The 25,094-nt window shown below is 37.5% G+C and overlaps 1 protein-coding gene and 1 pseudogene across 3 annotated transcripts in view; both read left to right on the top strand.

Moving 5' to 3' along the window:
* Positions 1 to 18,383, top strand: part of setdb1b (SET domain bifurcated histone lysine methyltransferase 1b) — a 32,475-nt gene extending 14,092 nt beyond the window's left edge. For both annotated transcript variants that reach the window (XM_084385018.1, XM_084385019.1), the window contains 21 exons: positions 936 to 1,162; positions 3,292 to 3,455; positions 3,537 to 3,580; positions 3,946 to 4,240; positions 4,368 to 4,569; positions 4,655 to 4,728; positions 4,917 to 5,107; positions 5,278 to 5,407; positions 5,955 to 6,090; positions 6,171 to 6,302; positions 6,557 to 6,845; positions 7,157 to 7,509; positions 8,393 to 8,509; positions 8,622 to 8,791; positions 8,901 to 9,143; positions 10,701 to 10,862; positions 15,166 to 15,338; positions 15,488 to 15,575; positions 15,866 to 16,122; positions 16,268 to 16,356; positions 17,742 to 18,383. In XM_084385018.1, coding sequence (XP_084241144.1) covers positions 936 to 1,162; positions 3,292 to 3,455; positions 3,537 to 3,580; positions 3,946 to 4,240; positions 4,368 to 4,569; positions 4,655 to 4,728; positions 4,917 to 5,107; positions 5,278 to 5,407; positions 5,955 to 6,090; positions 6,171 to 6,302; positions 6,557 to 6,845; positions 7,157 to 7,509; positions 8,393 to 8,509; positions 8,622 to 8,791; positions 8,901 to 9,143; positions 10,701 to 10,862; positions 15,166 to 15,338; positions 15,488 to 15,575; positions 15,866 to 16,122; positions 16,268 to 16,356; positions 17,742 to 17,859 — 3,654 coding nt within the window. In that variant the 3' untranslated portion in view covers positions 17,860 to 18,383. The remainder of the gene's footprint in view (positions 1 to 935; positions 1,163 to 3,291; positions 3,456 to 3,536; positions 3,581 to 3,945; positions 4,241 to 4,367; positions 4,570 to 4,654; positions 4,729 to 4,916; positions 5,108 to 5,277; positions 5,408 to 5,954; positions 6,091 to 6,170; positions 6,303 to 6,556; positions 6,846 to 7,156; positions 7,510 to 8,392; positions 8,510 to 8,621; positions 8,792 to 8,900; positions 9,144 to 10,700; positions 10,863 to 15,165; positions 15,339 to 15,487; positions 15,576 to 15,865; positions 16,123 to 16,267; positions 16,357 to 17,741) is intronic.
* Positions 18,384 to 19,595: 1,212 nt separating this feature from the next.
* LOC311306955 lies at positions 19,596 to 24,592 on the top strand (annotated as a pseudogene). Its single transcript, XR_014630331.1, has 9 exons — positions 19,596 to 19,677; positions 20,031 to 20,345; positions 20,432 to 20,727; positions 20,952 to 20,993; positions 21,183 to 21,260; positions 22,679 to 22,707; positions 22,809 to 22,883; positions 23,012 to 23,080; positions 23,276 to 24,592. The product of XR_014630331.1 is annotated as an uncharacterized misc_RNA (transcript).
* The last annotated feature ends 502 nt before the right edge of the window (positions 24,593 to 25,094 follow it).

Genomic DNA, 25,094 nt, shown 5'->3' with positions numbered 1-25,094 from the left:
CAAATTAGGTATTATCTCATTAAATATGTGCAATTTTGCATATTTTTTCAGTAGATATATCTGAAAATATGATAAAGCCAGAAGCAAAATTATTTTTTCATTTTGATTACACACAAGATGGAAAAAGATGTTCAGAGGGATTTCAGGATATATGCTTTCATTAACTAGGAAATCAAAATATACTGTCCATAGCCTTAAAATATCGATTTTCACCATTTTTTTTTTAATTAAAATGTCACATAAATCAGGCCAGGAATGATTTATTAACAAATCCCTCTGAACAGATCTTCAGAATACTGCTAAGTGTATAACTGGAAAGTTTGGTGTACACAGGTGCTACATAGGCTGAGATGTTTCTACTGGAGAATGACAAAAAACGCAAAAAAATAATTTTGCGAAAATGGCAGTTAAAGATTTAATAGTTCTAAATGAGATTTCGTCGTTAGCTTTAAATCCCCCTTTGGACATTCACGATTGGTTACTGATAGAAAGGAAATGCCCATATTTGGGTTACATAGCGTTGTGCGGGAGACTCAGAGCTTTACAACGATCCCGGACATGACAGACTTCAGTGAACAGACGGAGCTCGGCATGTCGCGTTGGAATACTAACTTCCTGGTAAATTCGGGAGAAACTTACTGCCGCAAGTAAACAAAATGTAATAAAATAAACATCGTAATGTATATTTTCAGCGTTTTCTTTATAGCAGCTTGAAAGAATACATATTGAAGGAGTAAACTCGGCCAAAATCTCAAAACTGACCACTGCATGAAAAATCGATGTTTTTGCCTGCCGTGTCTCGCCTTAATGAGAACATATATATTTCTAGTGTCTGCCAGCTGAACTACAGAATGCACCTTTTAGATGTTGCTTTGTTTTATGATGTGATCATAGTCTTTTATGACATTTTTAGCCTGTTTTCCTTTTCTTTCAAGGGTATGGAGGTGGATGCCAGTTTGAGCTCAGAGATGGAGTTGGATCCGGAGTTGGAGGAGGAGTTAGGGGTGTCTTTGGACGAGCTGCGCAGGTGGATCGAGGAGCAGGTGGATGGCAGCGAGGCCGTGCGGCAGAGGAAAGATCAGCTGGAGCAGCTGCAGGACTGGGTTGAGAAGAGGGAGAAGGAGGTCTCTGAAATGGACACTCTTTGCTCTAATGCCTCAGAGTAAGTATAAAGTGTGTGAGAGTTCATGCACTGAGATCAACACAGTGTTCGTCTTCTCAACAATGAGACTGTCAAACAGCTAAACTGTTTCTTATACATTTTGTGGAACACCTGGCTTAGACATCTTCCAAATATGGAATGGAAATTAGCATTGAAAAGTCTAAACTGATGACAAACTGTCCCTAATAATCATCCAGAACCAGTGCCTGCAATCAGTGTCTTAGTTCAAATACCTTGGCACAATGATGTTTGATGAGGGATCCAAACCAGAAATGATGGCCAGGATAGCCCAGATTACAACAGTCAAGTCACCTTTATTTGTGCTTTTTACAATACAGATTGTTTCAAAGCAGCTTCACAGTGATAACATGAAAATAACATGAAAATAATACAATAAAGTTTCTAGAAGAAAATTGCATCATCGTCCACCTTAAGTAAGGCAGATCAATAATATTGTTGAATATTAAATGTCCCCATTAGTTGGAAGCCAAAAGCCAAGACAACAGTGGCAAGGAACCAAAACTCCATCTGGTGACAGAATGGAGAAAAAAACCTTGAGAGAAACCAGACTCAGTCGGGGGCCAGTTCTCCTCTGGCCAATGAGCGAACAGTGTATGATTATGATTCAGGCAGCATTACAGGTCAGAAGTCAGATTGGATCAGAACATTCAGAATATTTATCCAGTTCCATCTGGTTGGAAGTCGGAGTCATCACGCTGGAATGGAGACGAGTTTGTTGAGGTTCAGTGCCGATGGCTGTCATGTCGATGAGGCCTTCACAGGGCTGATGAGGCTGGCACCTCAGGGATGCGTCGTGGATGGGTCCAGGCACAGGTCCACCATCTAAACTGGATATGGCCCGGATCCGGCTGATTTCAGTGAACCTCGGAATAAACAGAAAGACTAACATTAGCGTAGATGCCATTCTTCTTATGATATAACGAGTACATCAGGTGTTATAGGAAGTGTCCCCGGTTCTGGCTGACCTAATATATGCAGCCTAAAAATCATTTAACTGATTTGAATAATAGAAATGTATAATGTTCTATATGAATGCCAGGTAAAAGATGTGTTTTTAGTCTAGATTTAAACTGATGGAGTGTGTCTGCTTCCCGGACAATGTTAGGAAGACTGTTCCAAAGTTTAGGTGCTAAATAGGAGAGGGATCTACTGCCTGCAGTTGATTTTGATATTCTAGGTATTATCAACTGGCCAGAATTTTGAGATTGCAGTAGACGTGAAGGACTATATGCAGTGTTGACAGAACGGGGCTAATACGGTCATACTTTCTGGGAACTCTAGCTGCTGCATTTTGGACCAACTCATCTTTGTTTATTAAGCGTGCAGGGCAACCACCCAGTAGAGCATTACAATAATTTAGCCTTGAGGTCATGAACGCATGAACTAACTGAACAACAGCACTTGCAAGACTGAAGCCAATATGGAGGGACAAGGACATCACCCTTAGATTAAAGCTCAGACTTATGCATGCTCTGGTTAACTCCATCTTTCTGTATGCACATGACACATGAATTGTGGACACTGATGGCTGAGCTAGTGAAGAAAATTCAGGCCTTGGAAATGCGAGGCTTTCGAAAAATTCTGGGCATAAGCTACAAAGACCGTGTGACCAAAAAGGAAGTACGCAGCACCATTAGGCACAGCATGCTGGGCCTTATGAAGAACTCATAGCAACAGTCAAAAAAAAGAAACTGCAGTGGTATGGACATGTCACCAGATTCTGAGGGCTGGACATAACCATTCTCCAGGCCACGGTTGAAGGAACAAGAAAGAGAGGGAGACCAAGGAAAAAGTGGGCAGACAATATCAAAGAATGGACCAGTGGATTACGAGTAAAAAGAAAAGAAAGAATTTGTCTTCTCAACTATGAGACTGGTCAAACAGCCAAACTGTTTCTTAAAAGTTTCTTGAGAAAAATACAGTACTCACTGCAATATACAAATTCTTCCCAGTAATGTTGGCCGAAATATCATGTGGTAAACAACTTCAGCAACTGATACGCTGATCAAAAACACTGCACGAGTTCATCAGGTGGAAGTTTCCACTCCATCAATTGCTGTGGGTCTCTGTTTGAGTGTAATCCAGTGCATAAATCTTTGTTTTTACAGGTCTGTGGTTCAGTGTGAAGCTCTGGTGAAGGATGTGTACAGTAAGATGGGTCTAGTGTATCGTGAGAGCAGTTCAGAGGATGAGGGTGTAGGCGGGGCAAATACTTCTGAGGTTATTGAGATTGACGACGATGATGACGATGATGTCATTGCTGTGGGATGTGGTAAGTTAGATGTTTTTTATTTTTTTTATTTTATAGATGTAAAAATTGTACAGTAACAAGTGTGTTTGTTTTGCTCCACAGTGGTTCCTCCCAAGAAGGTTGTAACTCCAGCCAAGGACCCAGCGGTAAGACAGATGTGAAATTTGACCAACCACTCTAAAGGTGCTGTCACATTTATCATTTGTCAGTTAATTTTAATGGGCGAAAATTCACATGATCAGGAATTTTCTGTGTTGGTGTAGATTTTGCATTGGATTCAAGTTGGTCATGCAAATTCGCCACGTTGACCAACAGAAAGCTGCTTGGTTTGAAAATGACCTATGTCTGAGCTGTGCTTCATACTTCGCTACACTATTGACACTTTTTTTTTTTTTGCTTGCAAAAATCTGGCGAAATTGTGACCGCACCTTAATGCTATACTATTAGTACTTCATAAAGTTATTTGTCAGGTGCTTTAGTTGATGTTTCCTTTCCTGGATTATATTTATAGTTGAAGGAGGCTTCAGCTGCCCTTCAAAGAACATCTCAGCAGGTGCAGAACCTGGCCCAGACGGTCAACAGAACAGTCCCATCTGGTATCACCACATCTGCTAAAGCCCCCTCCACACAAACACACGGTGCTCTGGCTGTTCCAGCTGTGTTTATGTCCTCAGGTCCAAGGAACGCACCCACTCAACCGAACCCTAATATTAAACAGGATAACATCAAACTCGACATGACACTTTTGGGTAAAAAACGAACCAAGACATGGCATCGTGGAACACTTGTTGCCATCAAACAAGTGGGTAAGTGTATGCAGTTTATTAAATTAACGAATAGTACTGTACATTTCACAACTGCTGTGTGTATTTTAAGAAGGCTAAAATTGAATCTCAACGCTTAATCCATTCTTTTGATATCAATTGTTCACAGGAAACAATTTTAAGTACAAGGTGAAGTTTGAAAATAAAGGGAAGAGTCTTCTCTCTGGTAACCATGTGGCATTTGACTACCACCCAACACTGGAAAGACTGTTTGTTGGTGCCCGTGTTGTTGCCAGGTACAAGGATGGCAATCAAGTCTGGCTCTATGCAGGCGTAGTCGCTGAGATGCCCAACAGTAAGAACCGTATGAGGTAAGATGAACAGAAGATCTTGGGATTGTTGGATAGAAGACATTGCAAGTAGTCAACCTAATATGCTGACTGAATGTTGTTGCAGGTTCCTGATCTTTTTCGATGATGGTTATGCTTCATATGTGGGCTTGCCTGAGCTCTATCCAATCTGTAGACCTTGTAAGAAACGTTTTTCTTTTTTCAATTTCCTGCAATTTCTGTTTTTGCCTTCACTTTAAGTAATGTCAAACACTTATTTATTTGTATAATAATAATAATAATGAATAATAATAATTGCATGAAATAATTTGTAATAATGGATCATTCTCTCTATTTCTCTCTCTCTCTCTCTCTCAACCTGGATTCAGTGAAAAAGACGTGGGAGGATATTGAGGATGCATCATGCAGAGATTTCATTGAGGAGTATATCACGTCGTATCCTAACAGGCCCATGGTGTTGCTGAAGCCAGGGCAAATTATAAAGACGGAATGGGAGGGGACATGGTGGAAAAGCCGTGTGGAAGAAGTGGATGGCAGCCTTGTCAAAATGCTTTTCCTGGTCAGTTTGGCACCACATACAACTAGAAGTGTTATAGTTGAAGATTTAAAAAAAATGCATTTGCTGCTAGATCTCTTTGATTGTCCTTTATGTCCGGTTATGTTCATGTGCAGAGTTGCTGTGTGTTTAATGACGTTTGAACATGAAAAATATTGTTTTCAATGTTGCAGGATGATAAGCGAAGTGAGTGGATTTATCGTGGCTCTACACGACTAGAACCCATGTTTAATCTGAAAATGAACACCGCTAACAGTCAAGAGAAGAAAATGGCTGGTCAACAAAGACAGCGTCCTAATATGGGTAACTGATTGCTTTCTGTTTGTCCACATGTGTTCATCTTTTACATTTTAAGGGAGTCGTAAGGCCCGTTCACACCAAGAACGATAACTAAAGATAACGATAATTATATTAGTGCCCATAACATAGCATGATAACGTTCTATTTATTATAAGCATGCCCTGCTGTGATGTTGCCTGCCGCTTTAAATCCTCAAACCCTTAAAAGCAGAATGGATTCTGATTTTCTCTCAATTATTTTTTTAATCATCCATCAGTTGGAAAAAATCATTCTGAAAGTGATTCCAACCAAATTATTGTGCCATTAACATTATAGTTGTGGCAAGGACTAAATTTAGAATGATTTATGAAACTAGGCCTATATCTTTTTCATTATAGTTATCATCCTTGGTGTGAACAGGCATTTAGTGTTTCTATTTATGCTTCCATTTTGACCTTGTTAATTTTATGCATGAACAGTTCTTATTACATCTAAGTATTTACTGGTCTGTTCCTACTCTGCACTCATTTTCCAGTTCACATCTTACTAAAAACTGTGTATGTGTTTTTAGGAGCATTGAGGACAAAGGGTCCTGTAGTGCAGTACACTAGTGACAACAGTACTTCTGGTGCCAGTCGGCCTATAGCCCCGCAGCTCCCACCACCTCGGCCACTGCCTGCCGGACCCCCACAGCCTACCCGCACAGAGTGAGTGCTGCAGGCGCTTCTATTCTTTCATAATACTGCCAAGTGTTAAACGATGTTTATCTTTTTCTCTTCCATTTCAGGAGTCCAAGTTTAAAGAGTCAAATGGCTAAGAAGAGCACTGGTCCAGTTGCACTGCAGCCTCGTCAGGCCATGACCCCTGACCTCCAGCCCAAAACACTAATTGGCACTGTTCAGCAACCCAATACCTCCAGGTTAGCATGATAACCCAGACGCTGGGTACTTGTCACTACCGTGATCTGTTTAGATACTAAACACTGTCTATGCCACATTTCCTTTTTTGCCTCTTTGTCAACATTTCCGTGTGTTATTATTGTCTTTAGTGACCTGATCAGGTGTAAAATACTGTTAAACAAGGTCCAAAAAGTTTTGTAATCCTTTTTTGCAGAGTGATTATAATATAAGTATACAAGCACTATGTACCAACATCTTGTTTTCTTATTTGCAGGCTCTTTCTTCTGCAGTCTGGACCTGTGCATACATTAACGCCAATCACACCAACAACCCATAATTTGCAGACAACCGTGTCGACCTACACAAGTGAGCGTATTCCTCAGGAGCCATCGTATCAGGCCCCAAACGACCGACTCTTCTACCTTACACACAACTGCACTCCAGACTGTCTAAAGCGCATCCGGCCCACTCATCACAACCTGCACCGAGGACGCAACCCACTTCTTACGCCATTGCTCTATGAATTCCGGCGCATGACAGGCCGTAGACGACTTAACCGCAAGGTTTGTATGTCTTATCGGTGATATTTTGTGTTGGAAATCCAGTCATTTCAACAGAAATCGGCGCGAATAAGGACAAAATATTCCCCCACATAGATTGCATATTGGGTTTAAGGTGCTCATGCATATTCACCACGTCGACCAACACAAAGCTGCTTCATTTGAAAGTGACATCTGTGTGAACTATGGTTCATGATTCACTATACTACAGACTAGTGGTAAACTGAAAAGTGTTTTTCCATGGTTGTTGCAAATATCTAAAGAGCATGATGATCAATATAAATTTTTAGTAACCATCTTCCTCTCTTGCTCAGATGTCGTTCCACGTCATCTACAAGTCCCCATGTGGCTTGAGTCTGAGGAATATGGCAGAAATCCAGCGCTACCTCTTCCAGACACTCTGTGACTTCATCTTCTTGGAGATGTTCTGTCTGGATCCCTATGTGTTGGTTGACCGCCGATTCCAACCGCAGAGGCCTTTCTACTTCATCCGGGACATCACAAGTGGCCGTGAAGACATTCCCTTGTCCTGTGTGAATGAGATTGACAACACACCTCCACCCAATGTGGCCTACAGTAAAGAGAGAATCCCAGCAGATGGAGTCTATATTAACACCAGCTCAGACTTCCTGGTGGGCTGTGACTGCACTGATGGCTGCAGAGACAAGTTAGTATCAATGATTAACTTTCAACAAAATAAGTAAAAAAAAATGTCATGGTGAAGAACAAAACTCTTTACAATAGTTTGGCCTAATGTTTTAAAATATAATATTTTCTAAGAAGTAATCAAGTCAACATGACAGATAAATTCACCCCATCTATTTCCTAAAAGCATGTTATTGATCTTTTTGTGATTAATTCATCCTTGCATTAGTTCCTATTTTAATTTTATTTGACCTTATTTGTAATAAAAAATCTCATAACTCAACCTTCAGGTGGCAGACTTGTTTCTGTTGACGTATGCTGGATTTTTCTAATCATTTAACCCTTAAACACAACCTTGGGTCTTTATCGACCTGGGACATTATTCACAACCCTCTCCCTTTTTTTAAGTTAGACATTACCCTTCTTAGTATTTCTCAATCTATTTATTACAAGCAATTTAACAAGAAAAATAAAATACAATTATTAAGTCCTTTTTCTAATGATTTTTTTGTACAAAGTGTAAGTATAGTGTAATAGTTTAAAAACTTTTCTCTGCCCACATCAAAGTCATGTGGTGCAACCAACATGAAGAAAAAACATAAAACAGGAATTTATATCAGAGACCTTTGCAGACCTTCATGACTATGTCAAGACTCTACAAAACATCAGTTAATTTGACCTTTTTTTTTTATCACAGGACAAGATTATTTCAGGCTCTAAAGTGTCAAGTGGTGCAACTCAACAAGAACTTTTAAATAATTACTTTTTTTTTTTTTTTTTTTTTTTACTTGGTTACACCACTTAAAATTTTTACAGTCATAAAATGTTAACTTGTTCTTGAAAATGAATACAAAGAGTACATATCTAAGACCTGATTTTTGTTCTGTACCTTTGCTTGTTTGTAGATCCAAGTGTTCGTGTCATCAACTGACTCTACAGGCTACAGGATGTACTCCAGGTGGACAGATCAACGCCAACGCTGGATACCATCACAAGAGACTGGAAGAATGTCTCCCCACAGGGTCAGTGATTCATAACCAACCCTCTCATGTTGATTTCAACTTACTGTCTTCTAGCTCCTTTTAATTGTAATGTGTTTTTTTTTTTTTTTTTTTTTTCTGTTTACATTCTCAGAATCTATGAATGCAATAAGCGGTGTCGCTGTAATGCACAGATGTGTACTAACCGTCTGGTTCAGCACGGTTTGCAGGTCCGACTGCAGCTCTTTAAGACCCAGAATAAGGGCTGGGGCATTCGTTGCCTTGATGACATCGCCAAGGGCTCCTTTGTTTGTATCTATGCAGGTAACGCACTTGGACTTCAGTTTATTTAAAAGAACACTCCAGTGTTTAGTCTTGCCTTAGCTTTTCCCTCTTATTGTTTTACATTAATATTTGTTTCTTACTCTTTCAGGTAAAATCCTGACTGATGACTTTGCCGATAAAGAAGGTTTGGAAATGGGCGATGAATACTTTGCCAATCTAGATCACATTGAGAGTGTGGAGAACTTTAAAGAAGGTTACGAGAGTGAGGCCCATTGCTCCGACAGCGAGGGCAGCGGGGTGGACATGAGCAGGGTTAAACTACCTGCTTCCTCCCATCACGGTAAATCCACCACCAAGATGGAGGAGCGTAACAGCAGCACTACCGGCAAAAGTGAGAGACCTATGCACACATCTGACCATTCTGCTTGTTCTACTATTCCACTACTACTTAAATCTGTGCTATTGGGGGGGGAAAGTAACGACACCAATCAAGTCCGACTCAGTAATTGGACAGTAATTGGGTGTCAAAATTATGAATCCTACTATGGTAAAGGTGAAGCTCAAACAAAGTATTTGCCCCCCCAAAAGTATTAAGCCAGATTGAAGGATAGTCTTCATTGCATTAAAAGCAAAAAGGCATCCTTTTCTAACTTCACTATTCTGAGACGCCTTTGCACTAAACACATTTAACTAGAGATGCACCGATTACAATTTTCTAGGCCGATTCCGATTTCCGATTTTTCATTGAGTTTGACCTGCCGATACCGATTTTAGCCGATTCCGATTAAAACATTTTCTAACCACTTTACAGCACACACAAATATTTATTTTCGATCTTTTCTTTAACCCTTTCACGCGTAAGTTTAAAATATTCTAACTGACACCCCCACTCCCAGAGTGAGTTTTTTCAAGGTGAACGTTCCCTTTAATGTTTCCATGGCGACGCGTCACGCGATACACCGCAGCCACAATAATACTGTATGACAGATGTGTCGCTTTTATTTCGCTTTTCCTTTTTTATTCAAAATATTATAATATAACAAACTTGCTTACCATGTCATCAACTAGCCTATCTGATATTCCGATTCTTAAATACGTGTAAGTGAGTGTGTTTGGTCGTTTTAAAACCTTTATAAATAATCTTGATCTATAACATGAGATGGTTGCCGCAATGTTGTCCTGTCAGTCGGATTTAAAGCACGCGAATTCGTCAGTTTCTCCCGAAATAAATGCAATAAAGTGGCCGGTGAACTGAGAAGAATAGAGTAAACACTGCTTAGTTGTAATATATGACAGCGCTGCGGCTGAACGCGTCCGACTCTGGCTCAGCGCCAGCCAACGCGCGAAAGCACAGTTTGAATCTGGCAGTTATGCGACGTCACTGAACATTCTAATTGTGGCACCGTAACGTTACTCTCAGGGGCACAGAAATAAAAATCCCATATGAGACCATACCTCTCAAAAGGTTAATCATGCGGCGCCCGAGTGCATTTGACCGGCATAAAATCGGCATATGTCAGACTGACCGGCCGGTCGCCGGTCATGGCCGATCACGTGAAAATCGGCCAATTCCGGTCACCAGCCGATCAATCGGTGCATCTCTACATTTAACTAACCTGGCCTCTAGGTGATTTAGTGTGTCAGTTCTTCTCAAGTTCACACAGGTCTCCTAGCAGTTGTAGTTCATCATTAACTACAAATGTGATCAATTCTCACTTTTTAAAATGTATTTTTTTATAGTATTTTAAAGTATTTTGCATTAAAAGATTGCTTTTTTTTTTTTTAAATGGCATTTGGTTTAAAAATTTTTTAACTGATACTCAGTGCATTGTATTTTAGTGTAGTATACTTTTTTTTTTTGCGCTTGAGCAAGTTTGTTATAATGTAGATCCTGCAGGTGAAGGTTAAAATATGTATATAATACTCTTGTTTTTCACCCACTTACTAGGCCAAGACGATTCATCTGAAGACAGCGATGATGACAAAGACGAAGACTCGAATGATGAAAGCGACAGCTCAGATGACACATTTGTGAAAGACACATATTACACCACCAGCTCAGTGTGGAGGAGCTACACCACCCGCAGACAGGCAAAGGGAATGAAGGAAGGTGAGGACACACAAGTGTTTTAATCGATCTGCCCTCTCCTCAGACTGAGACAGAAGACAGGTCACTAGAGGGCAGACTTTGGTAGAAGTTTAGGTGGGAGTCTTTTAAATTGTCACAAAACCTATCAAGAACAGGATAGGATTTTTACTACGGTTACTACTACTACTACTAATAATATTATATATTATCATACCTGCAAACTTGTCGCTTTTCGGCGACAATCGCCGTTTTCTTGGTCAATTGGGTCATTTACGTGAATCGCGTAGAACCGGAGAGTTTTTTTCCGAGGGGGGGGGGGGGGGGGGGGGGGGTATATTGTTTCTCACAGTAACTGCCATGCAGGCTAGAATTGCGAAACATTATTGGATAATTCTTATAATTGACATTTCTCTGGGCCAATCGGAATCTTAGCACTTTTTCTCTTGGCCAATTGGAATCTTAGGACTTGCGTCAGAATCTTGAAGCACACAGCGTCAACTGAGCTGAGCTCGCCATTTGATGAGACGGCTGGCTACCGTGCGAGTCTAATGGAAACTCGCGCATGAATTTTCCTGCATTTTAGCGCCCACCAAAATGATTTTTTTGTCCCGCCAAAGTCTTATTTGATCGGTGAGTAATGTAGATGAACGGCTGCGTTTGTGACAGAGTGTATGTTTAACTGAAAGAACGAGCAGAGAGAGAGAGAGCCGGTCGCGCGCGCGCACTCTCTGTGTAAACGACTTCACCGTCTCCAAACTAGGCGCTGTGTTGCTCTCTCTCCCTCGCACGCACATATTAATCAAAAATAAATCGACAGTGGTAAAAGGTCGAAAGACCTTTTTTTTTCTGAATTACTGCTGGGTGTGAATTTTGCTAAATAAGTTTACTTATCTTCTCTGAAAAGCGTTCTGGACATTCAGCTGACTTAAACAACACTTTAATTAAACGAAATAAAACTATACAGTGATGAAATGTTTTTATGTTGACACAAATCTTGGATGTCAGTGTCCTAACTGCTGGCATAATCACACAACGCGCACGACACGTCCAATTCGCGAACTAATGACTCCTTTAAACCGATTCATTTTAATGAATGGTTAAAACCAGGGTTCGAAATGAGGGGGGTCTGGGGGGGTCCCGGACCCTCCATAAGTCATTAGGGACCCCCCATAAGAATTTATTTTTGGATTTTGGGGGGTCCCCGACAAATATATTTTAACATTAAAAATAATTGTGAAAATTATAGGTCTTTAGTGACGTTTTATATTTATAACAGTAATTCATTTATTTCCTAGCGCGAGGCAGCAATCAGGGCAGCTATTAGCTGAGTGAGTTTCTATACAGCGTCACAGATTGTTGTTATGGTGCTCCCGCAGACACGCACTGTAGCTGAACGCGGCAAAACGAAACCTCACAAAGAGTGAAATCCTGTAAGTGCTTCGATTATATTTATCTCTCTATAATTGCTTATAGTAAAATATTAGGAGTTCGAGTTCCTATATCAAAAGTTGCATTAACTAGATACGCAGTGTAATGATTAGAAGAGTACGTTTGTCAACGTTTCTTGTTAGCTAAGTATGTGTATGAAGGCAAATTATCTGCCAGCTAACAGCAGACTATGGAAACTTGTTTCCGCCACAGAGTGAAAAATAAAAAAGGTAATTCTGACGTTTTATCTCAGAATTACGTGATATAAAGTCGCAATTGCAGGTTATAAAGTCAGAATTGCATGATATAAAGTCGCAATTATGTGTTATTAAGTCAAAATTGCGTGATATAAAGTCGCAATTGCGTGTTATAAAGTCAGAATTATGAGATATAAACTCGCAATTGCGAGAAATATACTTGAAATATACTTTTTTTTTCTCAGAATTGCATGTTTATATCTCGCAATTCTGACTTTATAATATGCAATTGGGAGATATAAAGTCAGAATTGCATGTTATAAAATCTGAATTGTGAGATATAATTCTGAGGTAAAAAAAAATAATAAAGTCAGAATTGCTTTGCTTATAAAGTCAGAATTTCGTGATATAAACTCGCAATTAGGCCTATGTGTTATAAAGTCAGATTTGCATGAAATAAAGTCGCAATTGCGAGAAAAAAAAGACACCACTACAATACTGGGCCTGGCCCAAACCATGAAAAACATCCCAAGACCATTATCCCACCTTGAACACTTCAACATTGCTCCATATAATTTTGCCTACAGTATATAGTGTAGCAAGGTAGTCTTCAGAATTTTTAATAATTTAATAATTTAATTTTAGGGGACCCCCCAAGAGTCCTAAGTCATTTCGAACCCTGGTTAAAACAACTAATCTTTCCAACAGTGAACTGAGGTGACGTCTGAATCGGTGTAACTAATCAGTAACACTTTACAATAAGGTTATATTTATTACATAAATTATATAAAAAAGTACAGTTTGCTAACTCAAGCTTAAACTTCAAAATAAAGAAAACCACTTGTTTTAAAAAAAAAAAAGCATATGACTACATTTTTCCACACAGTGCTATCAAGAATCGATAAGAGAATCGATAAAGAATTGGATCGATAATCAGAATCGTCAGTGGCATTATTATTGATAAAATCTTATCAATTCCCATCCCTATGTGAAGACCGTAAAATTATAATCAAACATTAAAGAACATACATGTTTTTTTTAAGAGTTAAAAGATTAAAACATTTTGCTAACATGAGGTCTTATTGTGTCACTGTCAGTCTTTTTACATCAGTGCAAAACTAGGGTATGCAGATTAATTATTATTATTATTATTATACATTGTTCATCAGCATGCATTGATTAATCCCATGGCATGTAGCAAAAAAAAAAACATGCCATCCAAAGATCAAAAGTGTAGCTACGGTTCACCAGACTCTATGCCAGCAGTGCATGATGCAATATTTGTGACAAGACAATTGTTGCCAAGACCGGCAACATGACAAATCTGCTAAAGCACTTAACAGCGCACAGAATAAACTTGAGAGCAGAAAGTTGATCCGTCTTCGACTGCAAGAACTGGAGCGAGTCACAAATTAACCGAAACTCAGCATATAGACTACTTGCCTCACAGACATGAGAAAGAGGCCTAGAAGCTTAAAATATGTCTACTTTTAAACTAACTAATTCGAAACAAATAGTTTTATTGGATAATCCAAATAAAAGGTGCATTTCTCTTTATAGCTGCGCGTGCGTTCACTATACTGCAGGAATGAGTCAGCATCGTCATCTTCATCTTTACAGCCAACACAGACTCAGAAAACACTAGTTTATTAATAAACAATTAAAATGTCTCCTTGCTATTTTTTCCCGACATATTCATAATCATTATGCTACTTTTGCCAGCGCTTTGCGGTAAGCTTTTTGTGCTGAGTGCGAGGCATATATCCCGCCCACCAGTAGCCTGTATTTAATTCAATTCACATTTATTTGTATAGAATTTTTAACAATACATTTAGTTTCAAAGCAGGTTTACAGAACAAAACGTGTCTAAATTACAATTTAGAGTGATCTATTATCAGAGGTGGTGACTGTGTGCATTTCAATGCAATTTTCATTTAGTTTCATTGTTAAACTGCATTAAGTTAAGGCAGAAAAAACGAGCTTATTGAAGTAAAGAATACTTGTTTTTATGAGTTAATGTAATGTTGTTAAAACTGATTTAATTTTTCTATTTTCATAAAATTGGTATCGAAAAAAAGTATCATTCAGGAACTGGTATCGAGAAAATTGTAACGATACCCAGCCCAATCTAGTTTTTTTTTGCCACGTGTGTATATATCATATACAATATAATATTTATTTTTATTTCTGTGGTGTGAAATGTCTTGAACAGTTACTACTACTAATAATATTTATTATTGTTTTCATATATTATTTTATATATTAAATTATAAAATATTTTACGTATTTTGGTTTTGTGTTAAAAAGTGTCTTGAACAGTTGATGATAATGATGATAATAATAATAATAATGATATCATATCATTATATTTAATATATAATGCAATATATTTTATTTTTGTGGTGAAATTACTAATATTTATTATTATTCCTATTACAATATGTAATGTCTAATATTTATTATTAGTTTTATTATAATTGTTATTACCATATGTTAAATTATACAACATATTATGGTGAATGTGTCTTGAACAGTTAATAATAATAATAATAATAATAATTATTATTATTATTATTATTATTATTATTAACTGTTCAAGACACATTCACCATAGTATATATTTTTTATTATTTAATATATTATACTAATATGTTAGTTTTATTTAATATTTCACTTTTCCACCTTTCTCTTTGCTGTAGAGAGTCAGGACAGTAAGGATGGGCTAAGTGTTTCTGCAGGCGAGGAGAGGAAGCCCCCTCCCATGCCGGAGGAGACCGGGAAGAGTAAAGTAGCATCTTGGCTCACCAGCCAATCCTCCACTTCTGCGAATCCGAGTGTCAAGGTGGAGGGAGCGATTAAGACGGAGAAGAAGGTGAGTGCAGTTTTTCATGCATCCTGTTTCCAATTTTACTTTTCACATGAAATGTCTCCCATTTCTGTCTCTTTGTTCCTGTTTGTCTGTTTTACTCTGATTCTCTCTCTCGCTCTCCCTCACTCAATCTCTATCTGTCTTTTGTTTAGGATGTGATGACCCTCTCTGACAGTGATGATGTGCAAACTATCAGCTCAGGATCAGATGACAACAAGGAAAGAGAGAAAAAGACTCAGGGTGAGATGGAAGAAAAGGGCAAATTGCTTGCTCTCATCCATGGACTTCCTTATATCAGTGTAACCGTTGCCAGCCTTCAGTCAGCTGACTGAATCTGCATGTTGTAGTGGTGTATGAGCAGAAAACCTTTTTAACCCTTTACATCTTTATTATGAGATGAGATGCTCATCTTGTTGTGCAGGTGTGCTGTGAAAGCTCAATTAGAAGGTCAGATAGTCTTACATTCATGAAGTCCCTGTAACAAGCCATTATATAGAACATTGTTCGATCTCTCTCTGTCTCTCTCTCAGCTGTGGTGAAGAGGCAGGTGGCGGTGAAGTCCACACGTGGCATTGCTTTGAAGTCCCACGGTATGATGGTGAAAACGGGGGGAGGGGGTGCGGGAGGAGGTGGGTCAGGCCCATCTCGTGGGTCAGGCCCATCTCATGGACAGGGAGGTGGCGGGGGTGAAGGTGGCCATAGAAACACCCGCCTGTTCTTTGACGGGGAGGAATCCTGTTATATCATTGATGCCAAATTGGAAGGCAACCTCGGACGCTACCTCAATGTGAGTACAATTCCAGATACAGACTTATATTCGACATTTGCATTTATTCATTGGAGTCTAAGGATTCTTTACTTGATTTTTAATTCGATGATAGTTCGCAGCTGCTGTGTTTATATCCTCTCTTCTGCTTGTCTTTGTCCCACAGCATAGCTGCAGCCCTAATCTGTTCGTCCAGAATGTGTTTGTGGACACTCATGATCTGCGCTTCCCCTGGGTGGCCTTCTTTGCTAGCAAGTGAGCATGACATCAGTGTTTCGAAGTTTGTTTGTTTTTATCGATATAGGCCGATATTGGATTTTTAATTGTACTGCTCATTTTCATATTTATATTACTGTTGTCGTTAGGGCTGCACGATTTGGGGAAAATGTCATATTGCGATAATTGAGGTCAAAATTGCGAATGCGATATAATAAACAAATGGTTTCATGAGTCAACTTGCTTGGTTCTCAAGGAAAATAAATGCACACACAGATTAGTGATAATCTGCCTAAAGAAAAAAGTTCTTTAGTCAAGAGCAGTGAGTGTTTTTCTCTGTTCTCTTTGTTCTTTGATTAACTTTAGCGACAGATATAATTAGTGGCTACTGTGTACTGTCCCTTTAAGACCAGTCGCTGTTGACAGAGACACAGATCTCACACGCGCCTCATTCTCTCACGAGTCACAACTCTTCACGTTCATCATAAGACTACTCTTATGTTATAAAGATACTCGACAAAAAGACATTTTGGCACAATTGTGTGTGTTATTGTATGTTCAAGCTCGGAAGAGAACTGTATTCTGGCATGCTGTTTTGTGCGCTCGCACAATATTAGCGCAAGTCTTTCTGTGTCACAGGCAGTGCGTTCTTTTTTGTCTTATCGCGCATGAATGGTTTAAAAGCATTTGCATGAATAAGAGCGGGATCATGTAACACTAGCCAAAGGATGCCAAAAATTAACAGATGCTGCATTAATTGCGTTAACAGCGCTAATTTGTTTATTTAATATAAAATCGCAGCATTTTGCGTCATATAATTGCAATTGCGATATGATTAATCGTGCAGCACTAGTTGTCGTCATCTAACGCTCACTTAAAGTTACTCTTTGAAAACACTAATAATTTAAATCCACATCTCAATCAATATCCATTTTTCATACTGTACATTATAGTGTTAGGATGCCTAAATTCACATTTAGCATTTCAAATTATGAATTTTAGTTTCTAGTGTTTATTTTATTTTATTTTATTTTATTTATTTTTATTACAATTATACAGAATTTTAATACAGGCCATTTGTGTTATCAGACATGACAAAATTATTTTGCTTGCTTTTATGTCTCTTACAATACTGTATATGTGCAGTTTTTCGTCATCAAAAACTATTGATGTTAATGTTCTTAATCAATTTTAAAAGTAGTCAGATTCATTAGTTTTAGTTCTTCCATTTCACAGATCATTTTAAGATTTACACCTTATAAGATTGGTGCAAGACATTGTTTTTTTGTTTGTTTGGGTTTTTTTGTTTAGTGTTTACATGAAGGTTTTTCATACTGATTTAGCTATTAGTTGAAATATTAACAGATTATTTGGCTGCATGTAAATATAATTTTTTTTTATTATTAATCTGTGTGTTTCTACAGGCGAATCCGAGCAGGGACGGAGCTGACATGGGATTATAATTATGAAGTTGGCAGTGTAGAGGGCAAGGAGCTTCTGTGCTGCTGTGGATCTACAGAATGCAGAGGACGACTGCTGTAACACATGCACTAAAGATACCCCCTATTGTAGACGTGCCAGTGAACACGTACTTGGAGCTCCTGGAAGTTGTATTTCTCCAGTAAGGTCTGTGCTACTGATAAGAACTGAGCAGACACTGAATGAAGATAAATTTGTTCAGGAACTTACTGAGGTAATAAAAAAGTGTATGTACGCATGTTTTCAACTGTCCTGCTTCACAGAGTTCCACCTTAAACCCCAAATGGGCCCATAGCATCGATCACTATGGGTTATGCAATCCTTACTGCAAACAGTCATTTCTTTTTTACATACATATGTCAATCTGTAATGTTTTGCTTAGTCAATCTTTTGCTCTTCTTTTATATATGTAGTTTTGATAATGAAGATCCAGGTTTTTTTCTCTTTTCTTTAACTCATGGATTTGTGATTGTCATTGTATGCTACTGTGTAAATGTGCTTTTGTTGGTCAACAAGTTTATAAAAACAGACAAAATTGTACTTTTGTTGAAATTTGAATTAAAGTTCTCCAAAGACCAAAAATGTCATCCTGTGTTGTAATGCTTGGTTTTCACATGGCTAAAAATAGTACTTCTTGTGAGTTCATGGAAAATTGAGTCACAAACAGCCAGCAGTTAAATTATCACATTTCAAATGAATCCGAGATTAGCTATGTGAATCTTATTTATACTTGTTTATATGAGAAAAAAAAAGTTAATTATGTAAATGACAGAAAAATGTATATAAACATCAACAACAGTTGTCTTTTAAATCTCCAGTAAAACTGAAGTTATTTTATGTTCGGGAAGCCATCTTTCAAGTGCTTTAAACGGCACTCAGTCAACACCGGTTGTAGCAACATTACCTGTGCCACAGGACACATACCCAACTAACTGAGCTTTATTGCCTGCTTGAGTGGCTTGTGTCACTATGTAATTCACGGGCTAAATAGAATATATATATATAGATTATTTATTTTTGTCAATTTAGGAAAGGGCTGGTGAGAGCTGAGTAAGCACATAATCTGTATGGATAAATCATAAGAAAAGGTTCTATATAGAACCTTAAAGGGTTCTGTCGTGTGCTTCATATATAGACACGGAGCTTCTGCGCTGAGATTGAATTTTCCAGCTGTTTATCCATTTTGGTTTTATTGTTCCATTTGGCGAATCTGAACAAAGTGTGATGACAATAAAAATTGAGATTAGTTTATTTATATTCATGAGAAGGGTTGAATATGTGACATATTAATGTTTTTTCTTTTTCCCGTTTTAAAGACAATGCTTGGAAATATTGTTTTTTAATATGAGAAAAATCATTGCCTGCCACTGCAGTTCATTTTTTTCGTCTGCTATAATTACATTTGGGTTAGCCAGTTTGAAAGTTCTCACGCTGAAGAACACATTTCACAATCAACAACAGCCTACGCTCTGTTCTGGAGATAGACTATACTGAAGGCTGTAACAAAAACTAGGCTGAAACTCCCTGAGCACAACTACAAGTTCCTCTGAGTGACTGTTACTACAGAATGTGTGCTGTAAATTACTTGTAAGCATGAGTGAAAAGGCAAATTAGTATCTAATTTGAGTTGATATTTTCAAGAGAATTGTGAAGCAACACTTCTGTATTATGTACAGTCATAGCGTCACAATAGCAACTGTAGCTGATTTAAACACTCAAATGGTCAGTTTAGAGGAAGTGAATAAAAGGAGGAGCTGATGATGTTTAAAAAAAAGTTGTGACCACTTAATGAAGAGGAAGACTGGCAGAAATTACAAATTAAAATGGCTCAGTGTCATATGTTTCTGCTGGAACTGATTATTCTCTGTCCATTTTTAAAAGGTAAAGAAATCTGTATTTCCTCTACAACACATGCTGTTACAAATCCTTGTTTAGTGGAATTAGTCTGGAAAAAGATTTGGTACATCAGCTTAGTTTTTTCTTGCAGTTATTCACGATGGTCTCTGAGTTGCTTAGCATTTGTACATGTTCCTGAATACAGTGCAGACTTAGTGTCACGCAGAAATATGATGCACATTTATTTTTATATTAAGAGTATGTTGATGATTTTAACAACTCTAAAAACTGTTTTCTGATATGAATTTATATTTTAAATGTTTTTTGTATGCCAGGATGTTTATGTGGTTTTGCTCTATAACATAATAATCACTCAAATGATCGTACTTGTGCTTCAGGTACCAGTGAAGAGACTGAGACTCGTGTGTTCTGCAGTTCTGGCGAAAATGTCCGTCTGCCCTGTAATAATGCTCTTTCTGGCTGCACATCGACTACATGGAACTATATCAGACTTTCAGAGACAGTTGAACTGATTGCTGGAGGGAAAAAGAAGAATGACACAGAGAGACATGAGAGACTGAGTCTGGGGTCTGACTGCTCTCTGAACATCAAGAAAGTCACACAAGAAGATTATGGGCTTTACGCCTGCCGACAATATGTGAATGAAAAACAACAAGGAACTGATGCACGTGTTTATCTGCATGTTCTTCATGGTCAGTGTTTCTGTCATTTTCTAATAATACCTTAAAACTCACATGTAATGAAAAGTTTGAAATCTGTGATTTATATTCTGTTTCAGTCTCTTCATCCTCACAGACTGAGATCAGATCAGGCTCTGTGACTCTCTCCTGTCAGTTGTATTCATATGGAGTCTCTTGTGATACTTTGGTCAATTATGAGGGATTTCAGCTGATCTGGGTGAATCAGGCTGGTGTGAATCTGATGACAGACTCCAGATATCAGATATTCTTCTCCTCAACACACTGTATCAGCACTCTGACTACAACACTCCTGAATGAAGATCACAACAGAGATGTCAGGTTACTCAGAAAAATCAACTGAAGACCTCAGCCACATATACTGTCAAGTATTCTGGTAAGAAAACAATATTATAAATCAGTTTTAATAGACACTCCTAATATCAAGCACTATTAATACCATCAGAACAAACCAAGGTTACAAAAGCTTCTTTCACTCGGACAGAAGAAATTTGAACTCAAAACATTCAAACCAATGTGATGGTCCAGTATACAACATTTTTGAATATTATCATATATTTAACAACATGATGCATCTGAACTAACACTCATCCTGTGCAGCTCAAGAGGATCACTCAGACACACCAGCACCTCATAACCAAGGTACATGATGATGATGATGATGATGAAGACACATGACATTTGATGATGTTGTTGCCTACAGAAAACAGAAAAAATGAATGAAACATAATGCACATAACCAGGGCAAGACAAGGCAAAAGATTAAGGAAACCACTCATTACAGATGGTACCCGTACATGACTATGTTTCCCTATGTCCTCTCTCCTTTAGAGATAGTGATCTCTGCTGTGGCTGCTGCATTAGCAGTGCTTGTTGCTGTTTTCTGGGTGATCTATAAAAAAAAAGCTTGTAAGTTTCCTTGTTTCCTCCTTTTTATAATAATAATAATAATTAAATCATAGTTCAGATCTCACTTTATCATTATAAAACAACCATCATTTGTATGTATCATAGAAGCACATGGATTATGTGGATGTTGAATTATGAAGTGAACAGAAGTGTATTCCTGTAATATCAATCACAAAGTGCCATTAAAGGGTTAGTTAAAATTGTCACTAATTACTCACCCTCATGTCTTTCCAAACCCGTAAGACTTTCGTTCATTTTTGAAACACAAATGAAGATATTTTTAACAAAATCTGAGCAATTTCTGTCCCTCTATTGGCAGTTACGCAACTACCACTTTGACGCTTCAAAAAGTTCATAAAGATTGTACAAAATAATCCCTATGAATTGAGCGGTTATGTCCAAATTTTCTGAAGACAAAACAGATTTACTTAAGGCTTTTATTCACATATAAACATTCATCAACTCAACCATGTTCGCTTGATGTGCGAGAACCAATGTTCATTCTCGTGTGTTGCGCTGCACATTTGAACTTCCGCAAGAACTAAAGAGGTTCATTCTTGTCTCACGCATAGGGTTGGGTATCGTATGAATTTTAACAATTCCGATTTAGATTCTTATCGATTCCTAATTTCGATTCCAATAAGATAAAAAAAGAAAACACATTTAGTCTCATTGTAAAACATTTAATTTTAGCTGAATATCATGAACAAAAATCAACAGGCTAAAGAAGGAACTTATGCAAGGACCATTTGCCTGCAAAATACCATAGAAAAACTAGCCAATAACAATATTGCATCTCATCATATATCAGCTTTAGTGGGCCCTAAACAACTAGCCTAACTAATATAAATTTCAAGCATTATTAAAGACAAGTAAACACTCAGTAATTATAAAATAACAGCTAAAAACGAATGAGCTTTGTTCTCGCACGTTCAGTTGAGCTTCTGTTTATGTCAGCTGATCAATGTTTATATGTAAATAAAAGCCTAAATTCAATCTGTTCATAAAGCGATTGTGTCTCCAGAAAATGTGGGCTAAACCGCTCAATTCATATGGATTAGTTTTACAATCTCTTTATGAAGTTTTTGAAGCGTCAAAGTGATAGTTGCGTAGCTGTCATTGGAGAGAACAGAACTGGCTCAGATTTTATTAAAAATATCTTCATTTGTGTTCTGAAGATGATCGGAAGTCTTACAGGTTTGAAACGACATGAGGGTCAGTAATTAATGATAGAATTTTCATTTTAGTTTGAACTAACCCTTTAAGTGAAATCTTGTCACCAATTTTAATGGTGCAACAAAATCCTTGCCTTTTTTATTTGAATGTTATTAACATTGGAACATTTAACATTTTGTGTTTTTGTCTGTTTTATCATTAATACTCATATTACATGAGTCATTTTCATCACTTTTTTTCAGATAATAAAAGAGAGACTCACAGCTCTGTGGTGAGTTCAGTAATGCCAATGATTTAGATTTGATCACTGTCTTTAAAGTTCAATGAAGTTTGTAATCCATGCAATTGCTTATAACTATTTGTTATCTAAAGGTCAAAGATGTGAATGAACATAAAGGGACCTATGAAACAATCAACATGGCCATTCCTTCTATGCCAAACGCCAATGTGAGTGAACAAAATGGCTTCATGAGTTCTTCCATTATATGTCTATTTGTCTATTCTTTAATGAAGTTTATTAAAACTTTAAGTGTAGTGACAGATGTCTGATTTGCCATGTTTCCATCGATGTTTAGGAACAGACAGATGATGTGACCTATTCTGAGGTTACTTCTTCCAGTAAAAAGCAAGTACGAATGGACATTGTGAGTAGATATCAGCACGTTCACTTGTTCTTTCATCAGTGCCCAGTGACAGTCCTGTTCAGAGAAAATTTCACCCTCCCTCTCTCGTCTATATGCTGTTGATATGTAGCTCTGAATTTGTAGATAAATGAAGTACATGAAGTAATAATAGCCGTGGGTTCCACACTGATTGACAAATCTGTGGTGTTCTTCCAGGATCATTCTAATGACACAGTGACTTACGCTGCCATCAGAGGAACAGAATATGCACCTCAGGATGGACTTTATGCCTCTGTGAAAAAGTAGAAAACAAATACCCCTCGCAAATAAACTTTGATGCAAACATTATTTTATTCAAATCGCTGCATAACTTCATGTTATGAGCAGATGAGCAGTTTGGTAATTGGCAGAATTATATATTTGCATGTGAAGGAACGAAACTTTTATATTCAGTTATATTGTTAGTATTTGTTGTTCTGTGAAAGAGTAGAAAGACACAATTCAAAAGCAATACTGTAAAAATTGGTTTCCCAAATTTTCAACCACATGTAGTAGAGGGGAAAAAAACATTTTGTATAAAGAATATAAATCAGATTTATTCTCAATCTGTAGTCTGGGTCAGTAATGTTTGCTTATTTAATCAGTCTTCATACAGATGAGACACAAAACACCTCCATCGACCGGAGGGAAGGTTTATCAGTTGGATTTTTGTCTTAAAACATGTAATATTCCTTGGAAAAGATTATAAAGTTGGTACTCTTGCTTTTGGCATGTATAGGCTTTCTCTTATACATTAAATAAAATAGGTAGACAGTCTAAGCATTAGGCCTATTTCAGCTTCTATTCAAATGATATTTTACTTAAATATTCTAAAATGGGACATTGCAGTATATAAATGTCACAGAATGAAATGTCGGTGTTTTCACACATATCATCAGCGAGCCCGATCTCATGAAAGTGCGTATAAATAGCACGTATGATATTTCTCGTATCATTTATAATTATAGGCCTACATATGATACGCAGGTTTCGCGTGCATATGATACGCACTTTATGGTGTGTAATACGCACGCACTCCTCACCCCTAATCCTACCCAAGGGGTTTACAGTGCGTATCATTTGAACGCAAAAACTCTTTTTGGCGTATAAATGATACGAGAAATATCATTCGTGCTATAGATACGCACTTTCATGAGATCGTGCATCAGCATGAAAATGTCAAAGGTTAAAAGAAAAGACTTTGTGTCTTACAAAAAACAAGTTAGATTTTTGCCAGAGAATTTGAACTACACAAATATTTAAAACATCTGTAAAAACAAATCTGTAATCATCAGAATTAAACTAATACAAACATTTATCTCAGAAATGTAAGATGTACCTGGTAGTTTCTTGTGTCAAGTAACCAAAAGTGTGTGGCAATACTTATTGAGCCCTTTTTCTTTTCTCTTTACTTTGTTAATGGTTTCACATGTTTAATATCTTTAATTTCATGGTTGCAGCTTCATTTCTCATCTGTTCTTTTACTGTATTCATTATTGTATTTATATGTGTACCATATAAAGAACTTTGGAATCATTGTTTTAAAGGTTCTATTTATTTATTCATGGCGGCAGGAAGTCTACAGTTCTGATTGTTAAGTTTGTGTGTCAGGCTATTCATCATGCCCACCTTTGTTCAAAAGTTTGGAATAATTAAGATTACCAAGGCTGCATTAATTAAATCAAATATACAATAAACAGTAATATTGTGAAATATTTTTAGAATTTAGAAGAACTGTTTTTTATTTTAATATATTTTAAAATGTAATTTATTAAAGAAATCTTAATCTAAACAGCAATTCTACAACCTGAAAGTGATGTGCATGTTTAAAGTTATAACATGATGACATTTTCCAGAGTTATTTCAATCACTGTTTCGAAACTGATGCTGAGTCCCAATTCGCATACTATCCGTCCTAAATAGTATGCGAAACAAGAATTAGTACGTCCCAAATCGTAGTATGTTGAAAAGAGTATTCCAAAGATACCCGGATGTT

This window comes from Rutilus rutilus, assembly GCF_951802725.1.
Source record: "Rutilus rutilus genome assembly, chromosome: 17".
In the NCBI taxonomy this organism is placed as follows: domain Eukaryota; kingdom Metazoa; phylum Chordata; class Actinopteri; order Cypriniformes; family Leuciscidae; genus Rutilus; species Rutilus rutilus.
Note: the sequence above shows the minus strand (reverse complement) of the source record. Positions and strands in the feature narration are given on the sequence as shown.